We start from the raw sequence: 21,625 nt of genomic DNA on the forward strand, positions 1-21,625 counted from the left end.
TCAAGTGTGTCTATAACTCAATTTACAGAGAAAATGCAAAGTAAGAAAGTTCCAGAATTCGAGGTACTGTACCTCTGTTCATTTTGACACCATGCGAAATTTGAGAACGGATTCAGAATCGTCACGACTTCAGCTTTTGGAGAATACAAGCTCTTCCCGCCAGTTTTTGGAAAAAATACGGAAAAATCACATTTTTCTATGCTTCCATTTTCCCGCAATCGATTTTTATAGCATTACAGTCATGATGATGATGACTAGATCAGATCACACGCTGTTTGTTATGTCGATGATGACTATTTGAACACCTTTAGTCATTCTCTCTCAATCCAGTCTCCTTATTGACCTCTCTCTCTCTTCCTTTTTACTCTTTTATAACCACCGCCGCCGCCGCCACCACACTTTTCGAAATGAAATATTGACAGAAAAGTGTGGAGAAAAGAAGAGAACACAACAGCCACCAACCAGTTAAAGCAAATCGTTTTCACACTGACTGCGTCTCCACTTCACTTCTCCTCTTCATCATCATCGTCATTTTTGTCGTCGCGCGCGCGCACCTGCAGTCTCTCTTTCCTATTCACGGCGATTAGCCGCCTTTTCCGAATTGTAATAATAATTATTAGTTCATCTTTTCATCGATTCTCTTTGAAAAGTTCAGTTCATTTTTCCTATTTTAGCCTGTTTTAAGACCTCCGAATTGCGCTCCGCTGAAATTTTGAGATATGACACTTTTAAAGTGAAACCTCGAATGCTGAAGAGTGTTTGCAACTGCGCTCCACCGAAATCCTCTTGAAAAATGTCTCTTTTTCTCCGAGTCTCTCAATTTCGCACACAATTTTCTTCGGTTTCGGTAGAGCGCGGTTGTGAGAAGCGAACGGTGCTAATAGGTTGGAAAAACGCGCTCTACCGAGATATAGAGAATTTCGGTGGCGCGCAATTGTAACAATCGTGACGTACAATTAGCAGTCTGATGATATAAGATTTTTGGAATCAGAGCATCTGAAAGCACAGGTTTCTATCTGAACAGCGCCATCTGGAGCAGCTTTAGAATCAAATCTCCATGGAGATAATCCTACTCCTCCTCCCCCCTCTTTCCTCTCAGGCTCACCTGGGTCTTGTTATTATTTATACATTCATCCTATGAAAAGATGAATGAAATAGTATACGAAGACTGGAGGAGACGCAGAAAGAGGGACCACCTCTTATGGTGGCACAGCTTTTCCTCTCTCCCCATTCAATTCTACTTCCTTTCCTCCTGCTGCTGCTTAGTAGCAAGGTAGGGTGGGCCTCTGGTCCTCCTTACCCGGAACGAACCGCCCAGTTTTGAATGGGAAGAGTTTTAAAACGAGAGGGATCTAGTTCTTAACCGGATTACAACCTTTTCCTGATTGGAAATTAGACAAATGTTCTAACCTCCTGACTTGAGTTTCTCCTAATCTATGAGAACGGAACTGTTCCAACTGAAAACTTCCAAATTAGAACAGTTTTCCATCAGATTCTTATCCGGATGGTTCTAATCCGTAACGGTTGCGAAACAGACGAGAACTGGGAAACACTGTTTTGAATCGCCCTGATTCATATGAACCGTTCTAACTTTACAGCTCTGTATGAATCCAAGTTCGTTCTTATCCGGACGGTTGTTATCCGTCCGAGTTCCGATATTGGGATCCCCTTGATAAATGAACAAATAGTTGCTACAAGCAGCGCTTTTTTTCTCATTGTTCATCTCTCTCTCTCTCTCTGTTTTCCTCTTGATTCTTCCAAAAGCAAATGGAAAGAAACACAAAAATCTCATTAAAAGATACCACTGAAAACATGATGACGTTGTTTCTAAGATGAGATGCTCTTCTTCTTCTTGTTGCTCACAGAGCTCTCCTTTTTTGAAGAATTGGTTTCTTCATGTGTTGTTTTGTGTCACGATTCCAATTTTCGAAATTGAAATGGATGGGACTTTGTACCTTCTCTCACACAGCACAGCAGGAAATGAGAATCGGTGGCTTTTCGTGTTTTCATTTGCATTGCAAATTTCCTCATCTTTTTGACAGTAGAAGCACTTTTTTAAAATGAATAGATGCTTTTTCCAAGCGATTTCCGCTTAAAAATTGAGATTTTTCCACTGAAATTTCCAGCTGAAATCGGCTTCCTGGATTTTACACGCCTGAAAATCGAAAAATGAGATTTTTCACTTCTGAAATTCTATCTGAAAGTTTCAGCAATTTTTGGATTCAGTGGCCGCTTTCAGACTTCTCTAGAGTTCTCAATGTATCAAATTCGCGCTGATTCAAATAGTGAGATTCATTGTCCGTTCGAAATTCTGAATTCTGAGAAAATTCAAGTTTAGAAAAGTGCTAATTATTCTGTAGATAACCGCTTTAATTGTCGGGGAGACCCGGCTTTTGCGACTTTTGCGAAAGTACATTTTTTAATGGACCAGTCGGTTCACGTCGCCTAACGGCGACTAAACCTCCTTCTCAACACCTCCCTTCTAGGTGTTACAGTGGATCGTAATTAATATGAAAACGGACGACTCGTTCGGAATCCCTGTTTTTCTGACTCTGACGATAACAAAAATGTTTCATACCGCCTCTGTGGATCAATCCGGAAACGGACGACACGGTTCGAATCCTCTTTTTTCTATATCTGAGTATAAGAAAAAATATTTCACGTCCACACATGGGTTTGAACCAACTGACTACAGCCAACGTTGCCGAATTTGACAGATAGGGTTCCTGAATGCATCGACCTTCGTTATTTGAAAGTCGAACATAGCTTTGAAGTATAGCCCTCGAAATATGAACAAATTTGATCCATCCTTCAGGTGTAGTGAAGATATGGTTGTACATCAGTAGTAGCTACTCCGAACTCCTTTCTTCTCGCCGTCACATCATCGGGCTTTTATGATCGTCTGGTAGCTTCCATGAAAGCTACTGAAGACAGTCTAGATCATCTTCGGAGACTCTTTTTCACTGCTGTTTCCAATTTTTTAGTATTGGTTCTGTTGCTGTTCGACTTCTCAGTGTCAGACTGTAGAAATAGTCGGAGTTCTGTATCATACCATTGATTTCGACCCTCAACTCTTGGTCATCCTGACTCTCAGCTTCTCGTTTGGCTACCATGCGATTTGAATCATCAGCTTTATTTTATATCTCAGTTCCCAGCCATGGAAAATTTTCGCTTCTTCAGGCGGCCTTGAAGAGAACCAAAAGATTAGTCGATATTCAAATATAGGGTGATAGGTCAGCAACATTTGCCATGGATTCTGGACAATCTCAAGTCCGGATAGCAGTGCCCGAGGTCTTCTTTTCGTCGTTTTTCTTCACCGACTCCTGTGTCATGCGTTGAATGTCCTGTATCCCATAAACTCCTCCGAGCTTCAATCTCCCATCTGATTCTGAGCGATGGAGCATGAAGGGAAAAAGGAAAATGATAGTTATCGGCAGTTCAAAAGAATGTGCTTTACGTGGCCCCAATGTCTGGACTTCATGCAACTTCTGCTTTTCACTGTATTTAAAAAAAAAGTAGGCGGAGCTAAAACCGTGGTAAGAAGAAGAAGTAAATGTTGGAAATGAATCCATCCCCTTTTAGCTTAAATCCATCCACAATTTATCCATCCCCTTTTAGCTGTCCCCAGAAAACTGTCCGTATTTGTATATTATTGATCAATCTGGAGAAAAACCATACGGCTGGAATCATCAACTTTTCTGAATCTTATGATACCAAAACATCTTTCACGTCTTCGCTTTTTCGAACGCGGACCGTATTTTTCCTTATTGGAAACAGACGACACGTTCGGAAATCTCTTTTTTCCGAATTAAAAAAAATATATATTAAAAATCTTTTTTCGCCCTCGGGATCAAACTAATAACTAACTGTAGTCAACGACGTATAACTTGCCAGATCGGACGCGTCGACACGCCGCCCTCAACCACGCGGCCCACGGGAAATCCAAGCCGAAGAAAGGAAAGAAATGACGACGCTTAGGTCGACAGTTTCACGCCTCTTTTTCCGTTTTTCATTCCCTTATGCTTTATCAGTGTTTTTGGCTCAGAACGCGTCATTTCGAGAATTTTGAAAAAAGAAAAAGACGGGCATCATGCGGGGGAAATTTCTGATCTTTTGGTCCAACTTTGAAGAAAATCGGTCCAGTAGGAAGGGCTGTAGGATCGGCGACACACACACAAACATACAGAATCTGGTGTTTGTTAATAGTAAAGATTTTGAGCGAATTTCAGCAAATTTTCGAACAAAAACGCGTCAAAGGTGCGCCAGACAAGAGTATAGCTCTTTTAAATTCTCGAATTCCCTATGTGGCCGATTTTTTTTTCAATTTGGCTATGTATTTTTTGGGTTATTTGTGTCTAAAAATGCCCAAATACTTATTATCTCTGCACAGTTCTCACAATTGCGCTCCACTGAAATGCCGTCTCTTTTTCTCTGAGCATCTCATTTTCGCACACTATTTTTTTGAGGTTTCGGTAGAGCGCGGTTGTAAGAGGCGTACCCGTGCTAATAGTCGTTTTTTCGAATTCTAGAATTTTCGGCTGCGTTTTTCCGGGCTCTCCGTTTCTGAAAGTGCCCAAATACTCATTTATAGCGAATTTCAGTCAACGCCTTTCTTGAATTTCCATCATTTTCTTTGTTTTTTTCTTCTCTTTTTCTCTTGAGCCACCACGCCCCGTCAACAAGTAGTTTCCCCCGGTTCGCCTCTCCTCGATCCCATTCTTTCTCTTCTCACACATTTGCACCCAAAAAAGAGGGGACCCTTCTTCTTCTTCTCTCTTTGAAAATTCTGTGTTTGCCCGAGAGTCGAATGATGAATGAGCCGCCCCTCTTCTCTCCAATTTTTTTGGAGTCGTTGTCTTCTTTTTCTTCATTTTTTTTGTTTCTCCTCGCCTCGTCTCCATTCGATCGATTTTTTCTTCCATCTTCTCTTCATTTCTTATTCATGAATTTCGTCGTCGACTAGTTTTTACTCGACTATTTCAGACCTCCTTTCCCCATCTCTATACCTAATTTCTGCTGAGTCTCCTCCTCATCGCTGAAATAGCTGAAATCATAATGCTGGAATTCGATGAGGTCGGCACCTCGACACCCCAACCGAGTCTACAGAGTCGAATGGCCTCTGCGGCTGCCTCGTCTGACTATTACTGTATGACTTTCGACGAGCCCGAAGAGATGGATGATGTCACGTTGAATAGTAGTAGTGCGGCGACGAGCAAGGTGTGCTGAAAAGTGCTGAAATCGGGGAAAAATGGATAAAATTCGAGAATTTTGTGCGAAAAATTGATGAAAATCGCATAAGAACTCTAGAAGTCACCTGGAAACTCAAAAACTAGAAATTTAGCGGATTTTCAGACAGTATATTGTCTTTTCAGCTTCAGAATGATAAATAGCCTATATGTCATTCTGAAAATGGAAAAATCATTTTCTGTCTGAAAAATCCGCTTTTTTTGAGCATCCAGATGACTTTTAGAGCTCAAAACTGACCGATTTCAGTGCAAAAATCGGATTTTCAGCTTTAAAATGGTATATAGTCTAACTTATAGTCTGTTTTTGCTGAAATTCAGGCTTCAAGCTGAAAGTCTTGTTATCCACAGAAAAATCTCTCATAAGACAGATTTAGACAATTTTTAAGAGTAATTTCAGTCCAACTGACTGATTTTCAGACAATTTCAGAAATTGAAGAATTTCGTGCGAAAAATCGGTGAAAATCGCATAAATCGGGGCTATATATCATTCTGAAACTGAAAAAAATCATTTTCCGTCTGAAAAATCCGCTAAATTTCTAGTTTTAGACCCTGCGGGTGACGTTTTCTGTGCAAAATCGGATTTTTAGCGTTGAAATGGTATACTATGAGTCTGTTTAGGCGAAAATTCTGGATCTAATCTGAATGATTAGAGAATTTTTGGCAGTTTTAGCGATTTAGACAATTTTTGAGTGCGAAATTCAGATTTTCAGAAAATTAGGCTGATTTTCAGACATATCCTTATCCCCCTATACCTCAATTTCTAAATTTTGCAGAGACCATCCGACTGCTCGCTGGATGAAGCCGTTCGTGGGGCTCACAAGCAGACTCAACTCCTCGCTCAACAGAATATGGTGAGGTTTTTAGTCTGAAAATCAAGAAAAATGACGGAAAAGCAGCTAAAAACTGTAGATTTTGTAAAACGCGCTCTACCGGACTCTCCCCGTGTAGTCCGCGTGGACAAGGCGGAATTTCGGATTTTGAAAATCTGACAGTTTTCGAAGTTTATTCGTGATTTTTCGCACTTTTTCGCAAAAGAACTGTCACATTTTCAAAATCCCAGTATTCCGCTTGCCCACGTGCGGTAGAGCGCGTTTACCAAAAATCAACAAATCTCATTTCCAGGATCTCAACGACAAGCTGACTCGCCAATCCGAAGAACTGACCGAGGCGCGCGCCCAACTCCGCGGCTACAGTGGACCATTGGGATTAGGTGAGCACGAACAACAAGAAGTGTGTCGTGGCATGTCGCCGGCGAAATCGTTGCTCTCATCGATAACGGATTCGGATGCGGTTGACGGTGGCGTTGGGGCGTCTGGAGACTATTCTTCACGACGTCATCGTCATCGCCGCCCCGCCGACCTCGAGCCACCGCCGTCATCGTCGGCGAGTTGCTCGTCGGGAGCAAGTAGTGTCTATCACTCGTTGAACACCTCTCAGTGGCACTGGTCTCACGTTTCGTCGTCGACACCGAAACTGTCGACATCGACACCGTTGTCGACGGCGTCGACTACTAGTAGCACGGCAACGACGGCACGACAGTTTGTCTATCCGCCAAATGTGAATGCGTTCTACAGTTTACGCGACGCGATGGGCACTCTGTTGTCACAATTGGCGCGTAGTCTGGGTCTCGCTTCCTCGTCTCCGTAGTCTCATCTATCTCTATTTTTTCTATTTCCGCCGGTTTGGTGGTTTCAGGGCTGTAGTGTGGTGGATTACGGTAGTTTGAAACTCTCAAGGCGCGTTACTCGCTTAAAACGAAACCTTTTGATCTGAAAAATATACCAAAATGTAGAACTCGACGAGGTCTACATTTTGGTACATTTTTCAGCTCATAATGTTGATTGCGAAGCGAGTTACACGGTTTACAAGTATGAAAATCGCGAATTTTCAGCCCCAAAACATGGCTGAAAGTGGTCTGTGGTCGAACTTTGACTGTTGGTTTTCTGGTTGCAAATTTGCGAACGGTGGCTTAGAACCACTTTTAAGCATTTTCGAGCTGAAATTTTGCAGTGTCAGAATCCTTTCCAGATTACCGTAATCCCTATTCAAAGCTTTAATAATAAGTGAAACGCGCGTTTAATAAAACATCTATATCTATATATATATATATATCTAAAAATAACCATATTTTCAGTGTGTGTGAGTGTCTTAATAAGTAGTTTTATAACAAAAAAAAGTCTCAAAACCACCATACCGACATTCCTCTTATCTATCTATTATTTGCACGTGTGTAACCATTCTCCCCCACTTATATCTCTTTTTGTTATATCACATGTTCCGTTCTTCTTTTTTTTTCGTTTTTTTTTCTGTCTGCTTGCCAATCCTATCCTACTGCACCGATATCGTGTTCGTTGTTACCTTCTTCTTTTTCCCCCACAATTTTCCATTTTTGTTCATTTTCCTTGGTTTTTACTTTCTATCTTATCTATCTATCTATATATCATTTTTCGAGTGTATTTCCCCCCGTTTTCCCCCGTTTTTTCACCATTTTTCGTTGTTGTGTTGTGTTACGATCTCTCTACCTCTCTCTCTATCTCTTACACAATATATGAAGTTTTAGCTCGGTTTGTGTCCATGGTTGCGGTGTGGTGATGGTGGTTTTGATGCACACTTTTTGGTTTGAAGCTTTCTAACTGTTGTTGCACTCCCCGGTTTTCCCCCACTATTACTACTCGATTTTAACATTTTGACGTTTTTTTCGTGGTTTTTAGTCAAAAAATCAAGAAAAATGACAAAAAAAAAACCCTAAAAACTGAAGATTTCAACAAACGCGCTCTACCGGACTCCCGTCCGTATTGTCCGTGTGGAAAGGCGGAATTTCGGATTTTGAAAATCTGACTGTTTTTTGAGGATTTTCGCCATTTTTCAAGGTTTTTTTCGCCAATTTTCGTGATTTTTCGTCAATTTTCGAGGATTTTCGCCATTTTTTGTGACTTTTCACCCTTTTTAATGAAAGTTGCGAAAAAATCCCCCAAAATCTTTCAAAATTTCACAATCCCAGAATTCCGGTTCCCCACGAGCGCGCTCTACCAGTTCGCACCGTGTACTTCTCGAGGACTATTGGCAACAAAGATTTCAAAACTCCCAAGCTATATTTCGTTACTTTTTCCTTTAAAAACTGATCTACCTGTCCCAATGGAGCGCATTTGCAAAAACTAGACCAAAAAACGTGATAATTCGAAACAAATTGGGTAATCGTATTAGTCCCCCCCACCACATGGTTGAATAGACACAAGAACGGTCATCGGTTAATCGGGACGATTCGATTTTAGTGGTGGCTATAAAACCCTGTTTGGTTGGCCTCAATAGAGCGCGATTGCACCTAGTTTGCAACATTGTAAATACAGCTGGCGACGACACGACACGCCCACTTTTTCTTGTTGGCACCCGAAACAGATGTTTCTATCTCCCTTCTTCTATACGATTCTCTTACAGAAAACACATCGGACGAGGAGATTATTCGACTCGAGGCGTTCGAAAAGGGTTCTGTCACGCATAGCGGTTTCTTGGAGGTGTACAACGTGCCGGAGTTTGCAAGAATTATTGTCTGTGGTGAGTGGTAAAAGAGGCAAAAAAGATTTGAACCAAGTGGGGATTGAACCCCCGACCTTGTGGGTGAGGGGAGACCGTGTTACCGCCTGAGCCATGCGAACGCGGTGAGAGTTGGAAAGAGGGGAGGTATATGAGCGCGAGAACTTTGGAAATAAAGAATACAAAAAACCACTGGCGCGGCTAGTGTCGAACCCCGAACCCCTCCGACCTGACCGCATCGTTACCGCCTGAGCCACACGTGTCGCGAGAACATAAACGTCGGCAGGCGATATAGAAGCGCGCGCTTGCTGCAAGCCTGCGGCTACTGTTAAAAGCGTATTTCTACAGTACAACTCCTTCTAAATTTCAGAACTGAAACCAAGTCTGGCTCGCCTTCTAACCAAGAATCTCCCCGCCTACCTCCTGCTCGCCGCATTCCGCTCACACGATGAGAAACGCGACGAGACGGCACTCACCGGTCTCTTTTCTTCGGTCCATCTTGTGCTCAAAGATACGATCACGCGTTCGCACGATCTCGATCTACTGTCGTTATGGCTTGTGAACTTGTGGCGACTGTTCAACCTGCTCCGACAGTACTCCGGGGAGGATAAGCACGCCGAGTGGCACGTGGCGAACACAGAAACCCAGAACTCGTACCGTTTCAAAGCGTACGACGTGGCACCCATTCGAGATCAACTGAAACTGAGAATCGAGGAGTGCTACTCGAGTCTGATGAAGAAGGCGATTGAACACGTGTTCAGTCCGAAAATCGTTCCCGGAATCCTTCAACACGAATCGAGTAGCGATCTGATGACTGCCGGCCAAGAGAGACGAGATCGTGTGGAGTCGCAGAGAAAGAGTTTGGATGAACTCATCGCTTTCCTGGATACGGTACACACTAAACTGAAGACGTACGGGGCGGATGAGGTGGTGATACGACAGGTCATCGGACAGATGGCCAATTGGATGTGCTCACTGGCGTTGAATCATATGATGTTCAGAAGGGAATTGTGCAATTTTGAGAAGGCTATTCAGATTAAGTGAGTTTTGTTCGGTAGAGCGCACTTTCCCCAGATCTCGAAAATCTTGAATTTCCCGCGGTGTTCATTAGAGCGCACTTGACGAAGATCGAAAGAATTCGCTTAAAATCTAGGAAAATCGCCAATTTGAATTTCCCGCCGATTTTGCGACAGAGCGCACTTGCCAAACTCAATTTTTCGAAAAAAAAAGCTCAAAATCGGACAAAACTGCATACTGTCGATAGAGCGCGTTTAGAATGGCATTTGCTAGAATTTTAACTTGAAATTTTGAATTTCCTCCCGGTATTTCGATGGAGCGCACTTGCTATAACCAAGTTTTACGGGAGAAAAACGCCTATTTTTCTGAAAACATTGCAAACACGCTCTATCGATATTCCTGTGAACTTCAACTCGAAATTTTGAACTTCCTGCCGATTTTCCGATAGAGCGCACTTGCCGAACAATCAATTTTTTTCAAAAATTAAGCTTGAAATCGATGAAAAACATAGATTGTCGATGGATTACATACGCGCTCTATCGAGAATGACATTTGTTTGAATTTTAACTCGAAATTTTGAATTCCCGCGATATTTCAGTGGAGCGCATTTGCCGAAACCTTTGTTTTTCCGACGAAAAAGCTCAAAATCAAAAAATTGTCGATAGAGCGCATTTGCAAGCAATCTTCTTCCTACTAATGGAATAGTTCTGTCTGTCCGTCCGACGCTTCTCCCTGAATAACTTTTTTCTCTCTGGACCGTTCCGAAAGATGTCTAGGGGTATACCCATGAACCTCCGAGCGCTTCAATTTTTTGGACCCCGGGTGTCAGATTACTGTAGGATTACTGTAGCTACCGTAACCCAAAAAATGAAAAAGGGTTCCAAACTGAACGAGGGGAGACCAGACTGGGGTGGTAACAACCTTGACCCTTCAGCATGACCCCCAAAAAAAGTTGGGCCGGTTACTGTAGGATTACGGTAGTTACAGAGTTTTGAACGTTAACAGTCGAATCTGAATATCTTGGAATGTTCGGATTCCCACTGATCGAGTACGTTGATAAATTTGTTAACTCTGTAGTCCCGTACTTTTCCTCGAGAGACTTTGCAGATTTTCCACTGCCATACCCCCGAAGGGATACTGTAGCTACAGTAACCCAAAAATCGAGAAAGCAGGTTTCAACTGAAAATACGTGGTCCATACTTTGGTAATGACACTCTGTGCATCTAAAGACATAAGTCCAAAACATTTGAGCCAGTTTGGCCACAATGTCCCAAAATTCCCAAGAGTTTCCAGAACCTTCCAGAATCTTCCAGAAGCTTCCAGAAAAACTTTTGAATTTTGGCGGAATTCAAAATTCCCGAATCTTCCAGAAGCTTCGAGAAAAACTTTTGAATTTTGGAGGGAATTCAAAATTCCAGAATCTTCCAGAAGCTTCGAGAAAAACTTTTGAATTTTGGAGGGAATTCAAAATTCCAGAATCTTCCAGAAGCTTCGAGAAAAACTTTTGAATTTTGGAGGGAATTCAAAATTCCAGAATCTTCCAGAAGCTTCGAGAAAAACTTTTGAATTTTGGAGGGAATTCAAAATTCCAGAATCTTCCAGAAGCTTCGAGAAAAACTTTTGAATTTTGGAGGGAGTTCAAAATTCCAGAATCTTCCAGAAGCTTCGAGAAAAACTTTTGAATTTTGGAGGGAGTTCAAAATTCCAGAATCTTCCAGAAGCTTCGAGAAAAACTTTTGAATTTTGGAGGGAGTTCAAAATTCCAGAATCTTCCAGAAGCTTCGAGAAAAACTTTTGAATTTTGGCGGGGATTTTTGGAAGGAATTGAAGCAAAATTTGCCAGAATTAATTTTTTCCCGACTTATTTTTTTCCAAAAATAATTCAGTCTTTGTCCAATAACGTTTGTGAGTTAAAACTTTCAAAAAATTCAAAGATTTATTCTCGAACTGAGGGCGCGACACCGACTTGACAGTGGGTAAAGAATTGTTTGTGGAAGAGCCGCGATTAAGAATATCTACAGGAAGAAGGTCAGAAATGTTTTGTACCGTACTTTATGCTGACCGGCAAGGGGCGCAATTAACAAAAAATCATGTAAAGATGAAAGGAAGAGTTATCGTTTCGAGGAAACGTCCAGAAATACTTTTTTGAGAAATTGAGGTTTTAGCGTTACTGCAGAGTTGGATACAGTTAAAACGGAGTGAAAATGTTCTATTCATGAGGAAGTGTTTGGTTTTGTGAAAACGTTTTACCGTTTTTCGATCTATTCTCAAATTTCGGAGAAAACTGTTTAGAGGAATTTCAGCGGTAACATCCTCAAGAAAAATAGAAGAAAAAGAGATTCATAAGTAAATTATCATTAATCATCGTCTCAAAAACTTATTTGAGTTCAGAAAAAGGATTCCTCCAGTTCCTGCTAAGGAACTTCACAAGTCAACTAAATCCAGCGAAAATCGCGGCGTAGCCGCGAATTTCCTGCTGGTTACATTCCCTAACAATGCAAACGCGCTCTATCGAAAATCGTGTGTATTTTAACTCAAAATTTTGAATTTCCCGCCGATTTTGCGAAATTGGACGAAAACGCATATTGTCGATAGAGCGCGTTTGCAAAGACTCTGAAATTTAAAAAAAAAAGAACGACAATGCAAACATGCTCCATTCAAAATCAGATTAAATGTCGACATTTTGAATTTCCCGCTGATGTTCGGTGGAGCGCGTTCGCTAAACTTTTTAGTCATCAAAATTGTTTTTAAAAGTAATGCAAATGCGCCCCATCGATAATCCTCCTGGAAAATTCGAAAATTCGATAGAGCGCTCTTGCAATGAAGCGTTCTGATTTTGCGGAAAAATCTCAATTTTTCAGTAGAGCGTTGCTTTGCTATGTGGAAAAAGTCGATAATAATTGTTTTTTTCTTTTCAGACACAACGTGACAGTAATCCAGAATTGGCTAAACGGAAAAGGTCTATCGGAGTGTCGTGACCACCTGGAACCCCTCGTTCAAGCGTGTCACCTTCTACAGAGTCGAAAGGATGCATCGAATCTGGATACGTTGTGTGGAGAGATGACGTCACGTCTGAAACCACGGCAGGTCGTCGCAATTCTTCAACACTACGATCCGTCGGATGAGATGGAGGACGCCAGTCTTTCGCCAGAATTTCTCGTTCAGATTCAGAAGAAACTCAACGAGAGAGCGATTGCGAACGGAGATCCCATCGAGGATAAGGTTTGTTTCTTTTTTTTTTGAAAAAACTTTTTTGAAAGCGCGCTCCATTGATAATGAATAGGAGGTGGGGACGCGCTCCACTGATAAACTTTGGAAAAGTTCAAAATTTTGAGTTAAGCAGGTGCGCTCTATTGATAATTTGCAAATTGTAGGAGGTGTAGACGCGCTCTACTGTTAAACTAGGGAAGAGTTCAATTTTTTTAGTTTAATTGATTATTTTTTCGAGCAGCGATATAAATCTTAAGTTTTTTTTGTTCAGATTTTCGAAAAATTTTCTTGTCGGATTGAAGGAAAATGCGCTCTATTGCAAATTTTGCGAATTTTTTTAGTATGGGAAAACGCGCTCTACTGATAGAATGGAAACCTTAGATTTTTTGAGGTTTTTGGAAAGTTTTCTCAACGGATTGGAGGAAAGTGCGCTCTACTGACCATTTTTAAAACGGTGATGTTGGGAAAACGCGCTCTATTGATAAAATGTGGAGAATGAGGAAAATTTTAAAATAAATTATGAAATTGCGCTCTATCGCTAAGTTGTTGAAAAAAAATTTGTTTTTTTTCAGGTTTTATTTTTTTTTCGCGAAAAAAACTCAATTATCAGTTTAAAAAAACGGATTTTTATATGAAAATAGCCAAAAAATTGGAATTTTCCGATTTTTTAAAATTTCCTCCAGATTATCCGTGGAGCGCACTTTCTCAACGCTATTTTCGCGATTTTCTTTGGTTTTTCAGATTGGAATATGCGCTCCGTAGCGGAGTTTGTCTGCAAAAATTCGAAAATTTGCAGAAAAAAACTGATTTTTTTTTCTTTAAAAATTAATTTTTGGAAATTTCGAATTCCCGCGCAATAAGCAGCACTTCATAGAGCGCACTTTCTCCATCCTACAATTCAAATTTTCAGGACACTCTAATCATGATGGGCACCTACTTGCCACCATTCAACACTCAACCATTCTCCTATTCGGATTTCCCGTTGGAAACTCTGAGTCTACCGAGTTGTCTTCATATGCAAAGTGTTTGTCGACTTGTATAATTATTGATTTTTTTTTTGAATTTTTTAAACCCAAAATTTGTGTCCTCTTACTATGAATACCGGTAGCACCCCGCCCCTTTTGTAAATTTTTTCTCTTTTTTTCTAACTTTTTTCTTGTAAATCACACTAATTAACACTAATTTAACATATTTGAGTGAAATAATGTAATCTAGTCTTTTTCCCCTCGCTTTTCTGTGCATAAAATTCACTTTTTGAATAGAACCAAATGGTTTTTGAAAACTCTCCCTGAAATACTTGTACTTTATTTATTTTCACCGCTTTTCTATCAATTCTGTCTGTGCTGAAATGAAAATTATCGATTTTCGTGTGAAATTTTGAGTGAAAAAGTCGTTTTTTGAGTCATTTTCTGTCGAAAAATCAGTGAAAAATAACGAAATCTTTACTATTAACAAACACCAGATTCTGTATGTTTGTTTGTCTGTCGCCGATCCTACCGCCCTTCCTACTGAACCGATTTTTTTCAAATTTGGACCACAAGATCAGAAATTTTCTCTTAATGATGCCCGTCTTTTTCTTTTTTCAAAATTCTCAAAATGACGTCTTCTGAGCCAAAAACACTGATAAAGCATAGGGAATGAAAAACGGAAAAAGCGACGTGAAACTGTCGGCCTAAGCGTCGTCATTTCTTTCCTTTCTTCGGCTTGCGTTTCCTGTGGCCGCATGGTTCGGGTTGGCGTGTCGCCGCGTCCGATCTGGCAAGTTAAGCAACGTTGACTACAGTTAGTTGGTTCGATCCCGGGGGCGATGAAAGATTTTTTGATTTTTTTGTTGATTAGATTCGGAAAAAATAGAGGTTTCCGAACGCGTTGTCTATTTTCAGTGAGATCTTCGCCACGAAAAAATGCGAACCGTTTTCTAAATAGGGACGACGTGAAAGACTTTTTGTTATCATCTGGCTCAGAAAAAATTGATGATTAAAAACGTTTCGTTTGCTTCCAGATTGATCGGTATCACAAAAAGATACGGGCAGTTTTCCGGACACAGGCAAAGGGAGATGGATCCATTGTTGATCCATATGGGTTCACTTTTAAAAGTTTTAATAGTCATTTGGTTAGCATTTCTCTGCTTTTTACCACTGTTTTCGCTCAGCCCATTTGTAAAGTCACGAGCGGAAGTTCTGTGAAGTCCAGATATGGGATCGGGTAAAACTCACGGCATTGAGATCCGATTACCGGTTATCAGATCGGACGATCTATGTCTGATGGCTACTGAAGGCGAGATTGATGAAATGGTGCTCTATCGCTCAGAACAAGAGGGGAGCGCGGAGCTCGGAGGAACCAATGCCAAACGGGTTGGAATTAGAAGGGAAAACAAGTCTAAAATGATTAGACGAGATCTAGGCGGGCTTCAGTGACTTCCCGGGCAGCTGTCAGACGATTAAAAAAAACTGATGACGTGACGGCGAAAAGAACGAAGGCCAGCACCATCAGAACTCCTCTAACTCGGGCAAAACTCAAGCTTTACTATTAACAAACACCAGATTCTGTGACGAAAAGATCAGAAAATTTCCTCTCGGGAAGCCCGTTTTTCCTTTTTCAAAATTCTCAAAATGACGTCTTCTGATCCAGAAACATTGATAAAGAATTGAATAATCGACAGCGGAAAAAGAGGGTCGGCAAAGCGTTGTCTCTTCTGTACTCGCCCCGGCCGGCATTCTTCCCAGCACAGGTAGACCGCAATGTCCCAAAACGGACGAGCGACGTCTACGCGGCCGCAGACGTGCGAGTGGCGAATCCATGCTGGCTAAACGACCGCCAGCGGGCCAACGCCGGTCCGTTACCGGCCCGCCAAAACACTCAGGAAAACCAGGAAAAATGGTTTTCCGAAATTCTGCTTCAAAATCATTCGGAAGTCGACACGTCAAGGAGTTCTCCTCGGAGTATTATCGGAATAAAAAAGTTCCGACATTTTTTACCGACGCGAAAGGTTCGCGCCAGTGATCTACGGAAACGCCCACTCATCATTAACATTTCTTCTGCAAGATCGGGGCACAGTTACATTGATTTCGCGGGTAAAATTTTGTTAAAAATTCCACTTTTTCATCACAAAATTTGATCTTTTCTCTCAAACTTCCATAGTGGAAATGACATTTCAAGGAAAATAGATCAAATTTGATGAAAATGTGGAATTTTTAAACAAAATTTTTACCCGCGAAATCAATGTAACTGTGCCCCGATCTTGCAGAAGAAATGTTAATGATGAGTGGGCGTTTCCGTAGATCACTGGCGCGAACCTTTGGCGTCGGTAAAAAATGTCGGAACTTTTTTATTCCGATAATAGCTGCTACTGATGCACAACCTGATCCTTAACACATGGGAAGGATGGATCCAGTTTGTTCATATTGCGAGGCGCTATATTTCAAAGCTAAATTTAAGTTCGACTTTTAAACGGCGAAGGTCGGTGCCTTCAGGAATCAGATCTGGCAAGTTAAGCAATGCTGACTGCAGTTAGTTGGTTTAAACCCATATGTGGACGTGAAAATGCTTTCTCTTTGCCAGATTTAGAAAAAGTAAAGGAGTAAGGGATCGAAATCGTATCAGAAAAGGAGAGATTTTACAATTGTGATTTACCGGAACGGATTGCTCACAGCTAACAAAGAATACCAACAAGTTAAGAAAAATAATACGATCCAGAAGTTTGAGATAATTCTGAGACCTCGATAGTTTAGGAAGCGCCGCAGGCGCTGTAACAAGTAGAAGGGTGGTGTAGAAAAGGAGGTTTAGTCGCCGTTAGGCGACGTGAACCGACTGGTTAAATGAAAAAAGAGAAAAAATGCAAACGCGCTCCATCGCACAACTGGGGAAAATTTATTTATTTTTGCGATTTTTTGGACTTTTTTCATCGAAAAAATCCGTTTTTTCACTTAAATTCTTTTTAAAAATCGATTAATAATTGATTTCAGATTAAAAAATCCACATGGCAAATCATATTCAGCATTTATTCATCATTAATCGAGCCGGAAGTTTGATTTATAGTTGGGAGGCCAGGATTGAGACGGTTTGTGCTGATTTTCAAGATGGAAATGATGATAAAATCATGATAAAACATGGAAAAATGGATTGCGGGCAAAAATTTGGCTAGAAACAGTTTTTTTCGGAAAAAATTTAACAAAAATCGATTTTTTGGAAAAATTTTTTCACTAAAATTTATATCAAAATGATGCAAATTTCTTCAAAAAAACATAAACAAATGAATTACTGGCTAAAATTTGGCTAGAAACAGTTTTTTTCGGAAAAAAATTACTAAAAAATCGAAATCGATTTATTTTTTAATAAAATTTTATATCAAAATGATGCAAATTTCTCCAAAATGCCGATTATTTCAATAATTTTCCAGCCAGAAGTCGAAAAAACGTACGAATGGCCGATAGATGTGCATTTGGAGGAGGTCGATCAGAAGGCCGTCGTGGTATTCGGTGAGAAGGAGGGTGTTAAGTTGAGGTAGGTTGATTTTAACTAATTTTAGCTGAAAATCACTGAAAAATTGATAAAATTCACATTTTTCTTAAGATATTATGTGAAAAGTGTGAATGGGGAGACGGTGACTGGCACTCGGCTCCAACAAGGCGCCCAACAAGTCAATGTACTCGAATTCTTGCAGGAAGAGGATAATTATCCGGTTAGTTTTATGTAAATTGGATTTACAGTGGAAAAACTGATTTTTAACCAGAAAATTAACGGAAAATTGGTGTTTTTTGGGTAGAAAAATGTGATTTTTGGTTTTTAAAGAAGAAAATCGATTTTTTAGTCGGAATTCTTTGTAAAAATTTTATTTTATGCTAAAATTCGAGAAAATCATGGTAAATACCAGAAAGTTGATGAAAAATTGTCTTTTTTCCAAGAAAAACCTCAAAAAATTTTCAATTTTTTCGAATTTTCGGCAAAAACTGCTGAAAATCTGCATTTTTATCAATTGTTAATCCAAAACCCGGTACGTGTCATGAAAATTGGATTTAGAGTGGAAAAAACTAATTTTTTAACTGAAAATTGACGGAAAATTGGTGTTTTTTTGGGTGAAAATATGTTTTTAGAGGAAAATCGATTTTTAAATAGGAATTCTTTGTAAAAATTTTATCTTATGCTAAAATTTGAGGAAATCATGGTAAATACCAAAAAGTTGTAGAAAATTGTCTTTGTCCAAGAAAACCTCAAAAAATTCTCAATTTTTCGAATTTTCGGTTTTCTAGAGAAGAAAATCGATTTTTAGACCGGAATTCTTTGTAAAAAATTTTATTTTATGCTAAAATTCGAGAAAATCATGGTAAATACCAGAAAGTTGATGAAAAATTGTCTTTTTTCCAAGAAAAACCTCAAAAAATTTTCAATTTTTTCGAATTTTCGGCAAAAACTGCTGAAAATCTGCATTTTTATCAATTGTTAATCCAAAACCCGGTACGTGTCATGAAAATTGGATTTAGAGTGGAAAAAACTAAATTTTAAACTGAAAATTGAAGGAAAATTGGTGTTTTTTTGGGTGAAAATATGTTTTTAGAGGAAAATCGATTTTTAAATAGGAATTCTTTGTAAAAATTTTATCTTATGCTAAAATTTGAGGAAATCATGGTAAATACCAAAAAGTTGTAGAAAATTGTCTTTGTCCAAGAAAACCTCAAAAAATTCTCAATTTTTCGAATTTTCGGTTTTCTAGAGAAGAAAATCGATTTTTAGACCGGAATTCTTTGTAAAAAATTTTATTTTATGCTAAAATTCGAGAAAATTAAAAGCTTCCTTTGGAAACACCAAAAATTTGAGAAAATTGACTTTTTCCAAACGAAAAACTCAAAAATTGCTCAGTTTTTCCAATTTTTGGCAAAAACGAATGGAAATTGAGCATGTTCCATCAAGAGAACTGTCTATAAGTTTTCCAGAGGCAAAATCGTTTAATTTGTATGAAAACTGTGAGTATTTCTAAGAAAAACTCCCAGAAACCTGTTTTTCAGTACAAAATTTCAGAAAAATCATAAAATCACTATTTCCATTACTTATTAGCACGACATGAGACTACCGCGCTCTACCGAAATCGAAGAAAATAGTGTGCGAAATTGAGAGACTCAGAGAAAAAGAGACATTTTTCAAGGGATTTTGATGGAGCGCAGTTGCAAGAAACGTGAAACCGATATTATCAAAATTTTGGAACGGTTTTTTCAAAAATGTTACGGAAAAGTTTTCGCACGACCCTTACCCAGGCATACTTGCAACGGCCGGGCCGTGACGAGAATTTCCAAGGCCCGGCTGAAAAATTTGAACTGAAATTTTGAACGAAATTTTGAATTTTTTTTGAAACAAAAAAAAATTCAAAAAGTTTGGTAAAAAATAGGTACCTGTTTTTGAAGCCGGGCCTTCGGGCCGGGCCGTGCCTTGAAAATTCTCTACCGGGCCTTCGGGCCTTGCCGGGCCGGGCCGTAAATTTGCAAGTATGTACCCAAGTATTCTTCTTCAGGTAACCGTCCGATTCGCCGCCCCAACCGTCTCAACCAACGAGAAGATCATTCTGTCGTCAATGTTTCACTCGTTGTTCACAATTGCCGTCCAACTGTCTCCATGTCCGAAGAGTTCCGGTGTGGAGGTTCTCGAGACGACACAATTCAAGTTATTCTGTTTACAGAGTAGAACAGGTATGGAGATGTTTGGGAAAATTCCCGAATTATTTTTCTGAAATTCTCAAGACAGTTTCCGTTATCACAACTAGATTCAGCTCGTCGGGAGCTTTCAGAAAAGTATAATCATGCCATGATTTGGAGCAGATTGGGTTTCGCCACGAAATCAGAAAATTTTCGGGTTACTGTAGTTTTCGTGTCGAGACCCAACCTGCTTCAAATCATGGCATGATTATACTTTTCTGAAAGCTCTCGGCGAGTAGAACCTAGCTCGACAGTTGAAAATGTGTGAAAATGGGCCAAGACGGAAATATTTCATTTGAAATTGCCAACATGTCAAAATTTCGTCAGAACCCATTTTCTTGTGATGAAACATATAAAATGAGATTCAGCTGATCGAGAGCTTTCAGAAAAGTATAGCCATGCCTAGGTTTGGATGGTTTGGGTCTCGACACGAAATCAGGAAATTTTCGGGGTACTGTAGTTTTCGTGTCGAGACCCAAAATGCTCCAAACCATAACATGATTATACTTTTCTGAAAGCTCACGACGAGTTGAATCTTGCAATACAGTTGAAAATGTGTGAAAATGGGCCAAGACGGAAATATTTCATTTGAAATTGTCTACATGTCAAAATTTCGTCAGAAACCATTTTCTTGTGATGAAACATATAAAATGAGATTCAACTGATTGCGAGCTTTCAGAAAAGTATAATCATGCCATGGTTTGGAACAGGTTGGGTCTCGGCACGAATTCAGAAAATTTTCGGGGTACTGTAGTTTTCGTGTCGAGACCCAAAATGCTCCAAACCATAACATGATTATACTTTTCTGAAAGCTCACGACGAGTTGAATCTTGCAATACAGTTGAAAATGTGTGAAAATGGGCCAAGACGGAAATATTTCATTTGAAATTGTCTACATGTCAAAATTTCGTCAGAAACCATTTTCTTGTGATGAAACATATAAAATGAGATTCAACTGATTGCGAGCTTTCAGAAAAGTATAATCATGCCATGGTTTGTAACAGGTTGGGTCTCGGCACGAATTCAGAAAATTTTCGGGGTACTGTAGTTTTCGTGTCGAGACCCAACCTGCTTCAAACCATGGCATGATTATACTTTTCTCAAAGCTCTCGATGAGCTGAATCTAATAGTGATAACTAAAAGTAAGGAGAAAGCACCCGTTTTTAATAAGTTAGGTAATACGGGTAGAAATTTCTGGAAAAAATCAGAAAACCCCTTGATTCTTTAAATTTCCAGGCGTCAAATTCGTGGTGATCACATCGGCCGCATCGAACATCGCCGCCGATTCACTTCTCTCGAAAATGTATGAATTATATACGGACTATGCGCTGAAAAACCCGTTTTATTCAATCGATATGCCAATTCGAGCACAAAAATTCGACGAAGCGATCAAGATTTTGTTGGAGAAAGCAGAGAAGAGCAATGGAGCCGTCACGTTTTAATTTGAATTTTTGATTGTTTTTTGCTTTTTTTGAATTGTGATATTTTTATTAACTAATTTATTGAAAACGGGTGCTTTCTCGTCGGTTTTCGTTGTTACAACTAGATTCAACTCGTTGAGAGCTTTCAGAAAAGTATAATCATGTTATGGTTTGGAGCAAATTGGGTCTCGACACGAAAACTACAGTAACCTGAAAATTTGGTGATTTCGTGGCGAGACCCAACTTGCACCAAACTATGGCGTGATTATACTTTTCTGAAAGCTCTCGACGAGCTGAATCTAGTAGTGATAACTAAAAATTGAATTTTGAAGCAATTTTTATTCAGCGATTCATTTTTTGGCATAATTATAGTGCATTTGGAACTTTTCGGTGAGATCATAATTAAGAGAGACGGAAAGAAATCAATCACATTTGATTGTCAGCGGAGAGATCGGTTTGGAATTTTTACAAGCGAAAGTTGGGGAAAAATCAATAATTTAGAGATAAAAAAGTAGAT

At 39.7% G+C, this 21,625-nt stretch overlaps 2 protein-coding genes and 1 pseudogene across 3 annotated transcripts; all 3 read left to right on the forward strand.

Moving 5' to 3' along the window:
• Positions 1 to 5,055: 5,055 nt before the first annotated feature.
• Positions 5,056 to 6,893, forward strand: GCK72_017089 (uncharacterized protein; the record flags this gene model as incomplete). The annotated part of the gene is made up of 3 exons (XM_053731881.1): positions 5,056 to 5,217; positions 6,020 to 6,097; positions 6,369 to 6,893. 3 exons carry the CDS (start codon positions 5,056 to 5,058, stop codon positions 6,891 to 6,893), a joined length of 765 nt encoding a protein of 254 aa, XP_053580794.1.
• A 253-nt stretch (positions 6,894 to 7,146) lies between these two features.
• On the forward strand, positions 7,147 to 14,046 carry GCK72_017090 (annotated as a pseudogene). Its single transcript has 5 exons — positions 7,147 to 7,180; positions 8,682 to 8,798; positions 9,148 to 9,817; positions 12,713 to 13,016; positions 13,915 to 14,046. Coding segments are annotated over exons 1-5 (1,257 nt in total).
• A 2,937-nt stretch (positions 14,047 to 16,983) lies between these two features.
• GCK72_017091 (uncharacterized protein) lies at positions 16,984 to 21,129 on the forward strand (the record flags this gene model as incomplete). The annotated part of the gene is made up of 5 exons (XM_003090706.2): positions 16,984 to 17,064; positions 17,404 to 17,507; positions 17,577 to 17,685; positions 19,507 to 19,681; positions 20,924 to 21,129. 5 exons carry the CDS (start codon positions 16,984 to 16,986, stop codon positions 21,127 to 21,129), a joined length of 675 nt encoding a protein of 224 aa, XP_003090754.2.
• Between the last annotated feature and the right edge of the window lie 496 nt (positions 21,130 to 21,625).

Source organism: Caenorhabditis remanei, chromosome V, assembly GCF_010183535.1.
Source record: "Caenorhabditis remanei strain PX506 chromosome V, whole genome shotgun sequence".
In the NCBI taxonomy this organism is placed as follows: Eukaryota; Metazoa; Nematoda; class Chromadorea; order Rhabditida; family Rhabditidae; genus Caenorhabditis; species Caenorhabditis remanei.